The sequence below is a fragment of the Ambystoma mexicanum genome, chromosome 8 (genome assembly GCF_040938575.1).
Source record: "Ambystoma mexicanum isolate Mex_15411 chromosome 8, UKY_AmexF1_1, whole genome shotgun sequence".
Classification (NCBI taxonomy): domain Eukaryota; kingdom Metazoa; phylum Chordata; class Amphibia; order Caudata; family Ambystomatidae; genus Ambystoma; species Ambystoma mexicanum.
Window position 1 is genome coordinate 465,413,942 of NC_090929.1, and position 9,881 is coordinate 465,423,822.

At 51.4% G+C, this 9,881-nt stretch overlaps 1 protein-coding gene across 1 annotated transcript; it reads right to left on the bottom strand.

Annotated features, from left to right (window-relative positions):
• Nucleotides 1-245: 245 nt before the first annotated feature.
• On the bottom strand, nt 246-9,198 carry RNF223 (ring finger protein 223). The gene is made up of 2 exons (XM_069610078.1): nt 9,007-9,198; nt 246-2,672 (listed from the first exon to the last, which is right to left on the bottom strand). The coding sequence occupies exon 2, from the start codon at nt 2,661-2,663 to the stop codon at nt 1,983-1,985; it is 681 nt and encodes a 226-aa protein (XP_069466179.1). The 5' UTR covers nt 2,664-2,672; nt 9,007-9,198; the 3' UTR covers nt 246-1,982.
• Between the last annotated feature and the right edge of the window lie 683 nt (nt 9,199-9,881).

The window sequence follows — 9,881 nt, forward strand, 5'->3', positions numbered from 1 at the left end:
TCCCTCCCATTCACACTTTCCCTTTGCAAACTATGGAGAAGTTTTCTGCACGCCCGTGATTTGGCGCGGCTTAAAGGATGTCTAACATTTCCCTGCCTTTTCATACCCTGCATGCAATAGCACCCTCTGCCCCCCCAGCCCACCAAAGGGGTGCCAGCACATTCAATCGCCCCAAAATAGCCCCCCTCAGAATAGCCCTCTGCAAATCAAGGGGACATAAGAAAATGTAAAACCAAGACACGGTGTTGATTAAAAGTATCAAAACCATATATTTAATACAATATATATACATAATACATTTAATAAAAGGCATTTAAAAAGGCATTTAATATGTCTGTCTTCTTTGTCCCTTGTGAATCCGTCTGGGGGGGGGGGGGGAAGAGGACAGGTTTTCCCCTCCCATGGCCCTGCTTCTGAGGCGGCATGTGTTGCACTACACTTGATATTCCTGCCCAGAAAACCAACCGTTCCAACAAGTTGGCCATAAATCAGCCAGGAAATGAATCTATTAGGCCAGAGTAAGTAAGGTAGGGGTGCAACAGGGAGGTTAACATTTGAAAAGCGCTCATCATTCAGAAGTTACAGTATAAATATTGAATCCTACAAAACACAGCTTGCCATATCAACCCGCTCTAAAGGGAAGTCTCTGCGCTTAAGTGCACTTGCTTTTCGGGCAACTGATTAGGGCGTGGCAACCAGACTCCCGAGTTTGGTATCAATGTTGCACCACCCAGAAACGAATCTCTTGACCAAATAAGCCAACATTTGAGTCAAATACGCCAGCATTTGAAAGTCTAATGTGTAAAGTCAGGACAATGCGTATTTGGTGGTATGTTTTGGGTTTTACCTCTCGGGTTATCCCCCTCGAATCTGAAGAACTTTAGGGGGCGGGGGTTCTTTTGTACATCAAGCATTGTAAATCACCTCTTGCTGCGGTCCCCACAAATAAGAGGCCAGGGTCCCGTGTTCTCATGCTCACCCCGAAAACTATGTAGTGGGCCTGCGACACATCTTGGAAGTCAGACAAGGCGTGTGCCCCATGCTCACATGGCAAATACTTCATGATAGAGTAAACAAAATGTACACATTGGAACGGAACGTATCCATTAAAACACTTAAATAAAAAGGGGCATAAAAAAAACTCTTGAGGTAGTAGCAAGCAATTCAATATAACAGTTGTTGGGAGTTACTCGGCTATACAGGTTAAGTCATTGTTGGCCCTTTCCCGTTAAATTCTGTACAGAGGAGGCCCTCTGCAAATCCTGCACAGGGAAGCGATCTTGATTCTAAAAGGTCATGGATCAAACACGGACATACACAATAAAAAAATTAAAAACACAAGTAAAATTGGGTCTAAAAGCCCCCGTTAAAAAGGGTCTCAAATCCCCTGTTAAAGTGCGTATGTGGTCCCTATGTGAATACAAGCATCAGCCTAGGTCGGGTGTCCCCGTGAAGGGATAAGCACGCCTCAATATTGGATGTTGCTGGCTGTTTCACGCCTTTGCGACTACAAAAGGCCAATAAGGACATCTTCCTTCCGGCCAAAGCTCAGAAGCAGCATTACTGCAACGTGATCCACTTAGAACCGGATTGGTCACTCCTCCGCCAATGAAAATGCTGACTTTACAAAGCCTGACCCCCCGACTCACAAAGGATTCATAGTTCAGCATGACGAAAGTTTCCCAAGAGCAAGCCTCCCCCGGAAGCACTATGGGTGGCCATGCCTCCTCGTGCAGGCACGGCAGTGACTCCATTGGCCTAGAGCCGGGCACAAAGTTCTCAGCAATCCAAAATGGCGCCCGCCGGTACCACGTGCCGCAGCTGCGGGTTACCCCGGCCCGTGGCGTCATCCAGGCGCAGCTAGCAGCCGGGCGGACAGGTCACGATGTGGAGGACTCCGCAGTGGCAGTGAGTAGCCGCCCTGTATCCTCCAACTGCCCAGGAGGCAGCCAGGTGCACTGGTAAAGGTGGTGGGGGCCCAGTTAGTGCCCAATGGAGTCAGATACTTGCATGGAGTGGGGCGGGTATGGGGTGGGCGATGCTGCCGAGCTGCAGCGCAGGTTCCCGGTCTTGAGCACGCACTGGACCGGCCACAGGAGGATGCAGAAGAGGACCAGCAGCATGAGCGTGATGAGCAGGATGCGTTTCCAGTCCGTGCAGCGGCAGCAGTAACCCCGCATCCCGCCGCGGCGCTCAGTAGAGGGCGCTGCCGCCGCCGCAGCCTTGGTTAGACCGATGTCCACGCAAATGCACGTGTCGGGGCTGCTGGAGTCCGACTCCGAGGGCTGCTTGTAGCAGAGCTTGGTGCCCTCGATCCAGACGGGCTCCTCGTGCTGTAGGTGGGCGGGCAAGATGGAAAGCGTCTCTTGGCTGGTCTGCAGGGCCGGGGCCCCTTGCTCCGGGATGGGGGTGGGCTGCCGGCAGAAGGGGCAGGGCACCTGGTTGCCAGATTTTTCCACGGGCAGGGAGGCCACGAGCCGCGCGACGCACTCTAGGCAGACTGTGTGCGAGCATTGCAGACTCTTGGGCGTCTTGAAGACGTTGTCGTAGGCGCTGAAGCAAATGGCGCACTCGACCAAGGATTCGGCCCTCTCCACGTCCTCGATCTGCAGCTCCGGCAGGTCCACGACCTGCGTGTGCCACACACTCCTGATGGAATCCATGGGTCGGTTCTGAAAAGGATAAAAGGCAGTATTAGAGGCGGGGAAGTCAACGCAAGTAACCATTCGAGCATCATCGCATTACAATGTAGACAACTCAACATGACAGCACCCGCGCAAGGACACCATGCCCACTCACCAGGCACGGTGCTTCCAGACCACTAGGGTGGGGACCACACAATGAGGGGGAAACAAGGAATCGTCTAATATTCCTCCACAGGCATAGTGATGGGTGTTGGCGAGAGAGAGGGGAGGGGTGTCCTAGATAGTGCAGATTCCAGGAAAGATTTACTTTAGGAACGATGTATTTTGAAAGTAAGTTGTTAACCAGAACAGGACTGGGTTTGGGCATTTCTCGGGAAGATCTCCATGCGGCTGGAGTATTTGCCTGGTTTCCGTTTTGGTCATTTTTGATCCCAACAGGTGGCTGGATAGTTTGCCAAAATCTGCTTTTTTGTCATTATTGGTGGCACCAATAAGTGGCCGATTGTCTAAGACAATTCTGTTTATGCATGTCTGGTCACACCAGGTGGCTGGACAGGATTTGCCTAGATTCTGCTTTAGACATGTCTTGTCACACCGTGGTTGCTTAGATTCTGTGGGACATGCCTGGTCACACCAGGTGGCTGGACAGCGTTTGCCTAGTTTCAGTTTTAGACATGTCTGGTCACACCGTGGTTACCTAGATTCTGTTTGACATGTCTGGTCACACCAGGTGGCTGGACAACGTTTGCCTAGTTTTACCCATGTCTGGTCACACCGTGGTTGCCTAGATTCTGTTTGACAGTTCTGGTCACACCTGGCGACTGCAGTGTGTTTTGTCCTAGATTCTGCTTCGAGTCCGTCTGGTCCTATCAGCAATAGCCAATCAAACGAAAACGCAAAGCACTCATCCATCCTCGCTCATCTCATCTGTGTGTGGAAAGGCGACTCCACAGCTGGCTTTGGGCCACTGCCAGCATAGGGTGACCAGATTTAAAAAGTAAAAAACCGGGACAGGGCAACTAACATAAAAGTAGGACTAACTCTTGAAACTGGCACTGTCAAGGCACTACACTTAAGTAGCGTTTGGAGGAGAGGCGGTTTCAGTGTTACTGTTAAAATAAACACATTTTATAATCAATTTCTAACAAACGAACACTATCTTAATTTGTAAAATGCAGCATTTCTTCTTTGCGAGCTATGCCTGCTAGCTATGAAGACACACTACCAAAAACCGGGACCACTGCAGTTTCCAATGGGAACATAATCTTGAGAAAGGGGGACAGAGCAGCAAAAACCGGGACAGTCCCGGAAAAACCGGGACGTCTGGTCACCCTATGCCAGCAGAATACAAATAAATCCCGGATGGGGGCACATGGCGACATCCTCCTGAAACAGGAGGCATCCTTGAAAACCAGGCCCGGCGCTGTCCACGCCCACCAGACAGCTTAACCGACTGCATCCGCGTGGGGCACCCGGTGGCTGCCACCGCAGTACACGGTGAGCCGAAGAACCGGTTTTGCGGCTGTTGCAGGGTTGTTTGAACAGGTGTTTTACTATTAATTACCCAAACCGACAAATAAAAACCAGGCATCCACGTCTAAAGCCGACTCGTGAAATCCCCATACCTGTGTATCCAGAATGCGAGACTGGCCTAGAGGGGAATCGGTAACATGCTTGCGGGTCATGCCTCATGAAGTGGCATGTGGCTGATGGCTCAACATGGCAACCTGACCAATCAGGCCTACCAAACATTTCCCCACGACTGATTAATGCTTCACAACGAACTGCCGTATCACGGAATCACTGCACCTACGAACATTACAAATGCGGCGAAAATGCGGATCCTTTCGCTCCGCATTTCATCCCAAGTACACGTGGGGGTGGGATAAAGCAATAAATAAGGCAAGGGATTATTCCAGGGGCTGTGGCGTCTCAAACTTGCAGTGAAAGGAAAAAACAAACACTTCTTATTTTCTTATTTTTTTCCGCATTGTCTGATAACTTTGCATACCCACAACACATGCACACACCCACCCTAGGAGGTTAGCATGTCTGTAGGCCACTCATTGCATAACTGCTTGTTGACCATTTGACAGATTGACAACCGAGTGCGCCAGCCCTGTCGGTTTCAGGGTCATTCGGAGAAGTCTCCTGCCTTCCTCTTGGACGGGGCCTTTTGCTGTGCATTTGGGCCGTACCCTCCCATGTTCATGGCGGCGGTTTAGAGGGTACGGCGGGGGTTCTCGTCCACGAGAGGGGGCTGGGGGGTATGTATTCTACCAACATTGCTGGCGAGCAGAGAGATGGCCCAGTCGCCTGCACTGATGGGATGCTCACTTGGCGGCCAGGCCCCGCGGGGTTTCGCCCTACGTATGCTGCCGGCCGCTGTGTCACGCTGACTATTAGAGCGCGAGGTTTATTTCTAGGGAAATGACGAGAGGGTAATTTCCCGTCAGTCATTTCCTGGTGGTTTGACACCAGAAACCGGAAAGGCGGGCGGCTCCCGGTCGGGTCTCTTAGGCCTGCACAGGTGAGAAGGAGAGGGAGAGGCGGCTGGGGCATTACTCGACACTAGTTGGGCTACCTGGCACCTAGCCAAGGGGCGGGTCGATTTCAAACCAACTCCCCGCTTCTTTCACAGAGCCAACCGTTTACAACAAGGAAGGGGGAATGGACAATGCTTCGCGCGTGTGTGTTTTTAGAAAGCAATTCCAGTAAAATCTGGCGGCTCCTGTGCGCTGAAAAGTGTGCGAGGTTTACCAACCCTCGCCATTGTATCAACCTCTGAAGGAAGACCTCCAGTGAAAAACAGCGCTTCTGAGAGCAGTACTAAATTAATGGCGTTCATTATCGCCCCAATTTAAATGCATTCCATTCTCTGGTCTCGGAAGGATGGAGTCTGGAACTGTTAAGCCCACAATAGCTTCCTCGCAAAAAACACAATGAACTTGGGTCATTCCTCTGAAAGGCACGTAGGACTAGACCAGTTCCAGCCAGATGCCAGGCGGCATCATCAAATCACCCCAGGGACTGCAGACACAACCTGCTCCGGTGAAGCCAACGAGCTGCCAACAACCTGCCTGCAAGCGGAGGAAACTGGAATCTGTTTCCAAAGCAGCGGGATGTGCCCCCACCTCCCCTCCCCTCTTTCCATTCGTTGGCACGTGGATGACAGCTGCCATCAGCCCATACATGGCCATTCACACCTTTGTGTGCATACCAAGCAAGCGCCCCATGCCAGGGTAGCAGGGGGACCACCCTGCCCCAGATCACATCCCCACAACTCCAACTCCCGTAGCACCTGCGCCTAGTCTCCAGATGTATACAAACACCTGTCATGCCTCGAGTGGATTCTCCGGGCCATCATGGCTGGCTGGCAGCCTGCAGGGGAACACGTCACTTGAGGTCAGATGGATTAAAAAGGCTCAACTAAACGCAGACCCCACGATCAACCCCTTTCCTATTGTGCATCAGCCACCCCTCCCCCGCCCCTTGTCAGTCTAATAAAATTACCAGGAAAGCAATGCATTTGTCATAACGACTTGGACGTCTTTTTAACATTGATTGACAGAGCGGAGGACCAGCGTCCTTAATGGGCGGGAGGATGTGGCTTGAAGACAGCTGATGCGGGGGTCGGTGGGAGAAAGATGAACCAGGCACGCGGACCGTAGAGCAGGGTACAGGAACCGGATAGTGGAGGAAGCGCAAACTTAAGCCAAGTTCACTTGGAAGTCGAGAGCTCTTTTCATTAAACCGGCTGCATTTATTTTTAAAAAGCGAGATTGCGTTATGTTTGATATTGAAAGTCAATGTTCTTGCTTCGAGTAAATAGTGCGTGAACCACTGCAAGCAGGCCCCAGCGAGAGACAGGCAACCTTGCCGTGGTACAATAGCCAACAGTGTGGCCAGCAATAAAACGAGCAAGGACTACTACTTGCAGACCATTGGCTCTCCAGATGTTTTGGACTACAGCTCCCATGAGCCCCATAGTAAATGGTTAAGGCTCCCCAAACCACATGGAGAGCCACTGGTTTCAACGTTCCACTACTACTCCAGAATCTTCAGCAAGCTGTTTCTGCCAATGTGGGCAATGACGTCGACCCAGTTGCCTAAAAACCAGTAAGCTGCGAGTTCTCACCTTTGCTAAAGGCCAGCGGCCCGATATACAAAAGCACCCTACAACGGCACAATCCTATTGGATAACACTTGGTGAATCAGGCCCCTTCCGTTGCGCCAGGAATCAAGGTGTCCAGACCTTCCTCAGGACCTTTCAGTCACGACAGGCATTAAAAGCAGATGGTTGACTGTCGCAATATCCATACGCTAATCTAGGTGCAGTTCACTTACTTGAATGTTATGTTGGTTAAAAATCAAATCAACGTTTTAGGTCTTTCCAAGAATGGGTGGGGGCGGGAGAGCAGGGAGGAATCGCCGCATTTGAAGATTGTTAAAGACCAAAGACCATCTTAAGAACTGTTTGAGGGGTAAAGTTCTCATTGTTCTAAGGTTTTGTCATGCATATTTTTAGAGCGCTCACAGCGAAGTACGTTGCTTCTTGGCACTATCAGCCCTTGCGTTATTTCCCAATGCACGCGTTATCCTGTAGGAGCTAGAAGACTATAGGCTTGGACTGAGAAACACTTCTATAGAAAGGTGGCGTCTTGCTCGGCTTGATCGATATTCAAGCTCTCCGACTAAAGGCATAGCGCCTCGAGCCTGTCACTGCAAGCGCCCCAAAAGCTTACATCATGGGGCCAGTCTCTGCATGGCCCTAGCACCAGGGCGGCTTACCCGGGCTACAATTTGGGGGGCGGGGGGGGGGGGGGAGAAAAAGCAAAACCTTCAAATGTTGGGAGAGGAGCCAACTTCAGAGCCTGGGGTGGAGGTAAACATACTTGTGTGGGGGTATTTACGCATTCTAATGAGCCTATTCTGGTGCAAGCAGTTAACTCCCCCGAGCACTTAAAGATTGCTGTGAGAATATCCCCCCCACCCCCCATCACTGATGTTATTCAAGTACTAAACCCCATCACGATCACAATTGGCTAAAAAAAAAATCATGCATACGAATGCAGGTGCTAACAATGAACTGCTGTATGTTAGCAACTGCAGGGCCTTGAAGAGCAAAGCCCAGGCGCCGTTTAACATCTGTCTCCTGTCCGGTCCTCAACATCACCCCAAACCATTTCGAGGGTGGGGTGAACAATGGCGTTGCCCCACTAAGCACCAGTACCCCTGCTCAGGGCTACTGCGCGGCCAGTGCATTGGAGCACGGCTGCTGGCGTTTTCATGGCACGGGAGTAGTGCGCCTCACAAACGCCGCTGTCCGTTTAACAGGACTTCTCCAGCCGCTCCCAGCAGGGCCGCTTTACCTTGAACATGAGAGAATGCGCCTTCCCAGAGGGGCTGCCTCGCTTCAGTAGTGCCCTCGTACGGCGACAACGTCGTTATACTGGCAGCGCCAGCGATTAGAAAACACAAACCTCGAAGGGTGAACGGCTTAGCTGGAAAGGAGGGCGGGGCGAGTGTGAACACTTCAAGTGTTACACAGATCTCCCTAGCAGGGGCATCAGCCCGCTTCAGAGGCCAGAAAGCGACGCACTTTACCTAATGTAGGACTAGGGGAGACGAGCCCAACCCGGAAACAACCTGCAGGCGCACAATAATCCGCGAGAGCAGAACCCACGTGCCAAGCACCTCGAAGCCTCCGGCCGGATTCATGTTGGCTCTGTTAGCGGTCATCCTGGGGGCTGGAGGTTTCACATTGCTCCCTATAAAGGCAGTCTTGCCCATTTATTTGCATTGTGGTAATTAACGTGGGCCTCTACCCACCCGCCCTCTCCCCTGACATATGTGCGTGTATTCCGACACGTAACAGAAGTCCAGGCTGTTACGATAGGCAAAGGCCTCGCACCAAATCTGTAAAGCCCGCCAGACCCGTGTTTAAGTGCCAGCCAGACTGCCTTAGAAGTTAATCCTTCCAAACTAGTGTACAAACACTGAACATGATAGCGCTTCAAAGCAGGATGAAACGCTATAAACTCGGGAACGCATAGCCCATGCACTCCACCTCAGTTGGCGTCACACGATGGCGTAACAAATAGACGGCAAAAACCAATACAGCGATGGGGTAGCCATTTGGACTGGACGTGAACCAAGGGCGGATCTCAGACTACGTGTCCCAGAAAGCATTTCACTCGGCACATATGCATGCAAACGCACTCTACGGGCATGGCGTGTACTGCGCTAGTCCGTGTGCATGCGTATGAGCGCTACAGTTTAGGAACACAGCCCTTCCTAGGCTTCTCACACAGCGGAAGCTTTGCAGGTAATTGGAGAATTGGAAGCCCTGCACGCTCACCTGTCCGCAGCGGCGGGTCCTTGGGCTATCACCTTCCGGCCTCGCAGAAAATGCTCATACCACGCCTGCGGGCCCCTGTCACGTTCTGCCGTGTGGCCCCTGCGTCGGTCCTTCAGATGAGCTGAAACTGCTTTTTCCCCCGTCGCCCTGCCGCGGGTGCTCTTATACCTTTCCAGGTGAGCCGGGAACCCGTCTCCTTTCAGTAGGGGCGGGGCCCTGCCGCAGGTGCTCCCGCCCCGAAGAAAGCAGCACGTGCTGCAGGGCGACTTCATTACCCGTGCACCTACACTTCAGGTGTACCGTCACCAGACCGGGAGACAGCTCAGTGGTCGATGCGCCTGCTGCAGGACACAGCCTCTGAGTCCAACAAAATAGCCCAGTGGGTTAGTGAGGTGTTTGCGGTGATCCTAACAGTCTGTCAGGACAGGTTCAACGCAGCAGACGGGCGATTCCTAATTGTAAGTGCTGTGCAGCCCCAACCTTCTTGGGGTGGACAAAGCAAGTGCGCTTGAGTAATAGTGACGACGAGAATTAATGTGTCAAAGAGATAATTCAATTTCTGAGCGCTCAGTTTATAATCATAATAGTTGTGGTGTTTTCTATAGTGCCACTATCACCAGCAATTTAGTTTCACGGCGCTTGAGTTGTCAGCATTCTTATATGAAAATGAAATCATAACCTCTCAATCTTTAATAAAGCTTGCCTTGTTAATGAATAAGTCCGCTTGCGTATACGCTTTCGCTTCTGGTGTTGAACACTATAGAGGGGCACTCGACAAAGACAGTTAATGTATGTATTTGTTGATTTATTTGTCTTTCTGTAACAATGTGTACGTCGTGTGGGTGATGCCACAGTGCTCCACAAAGTTCAAAACA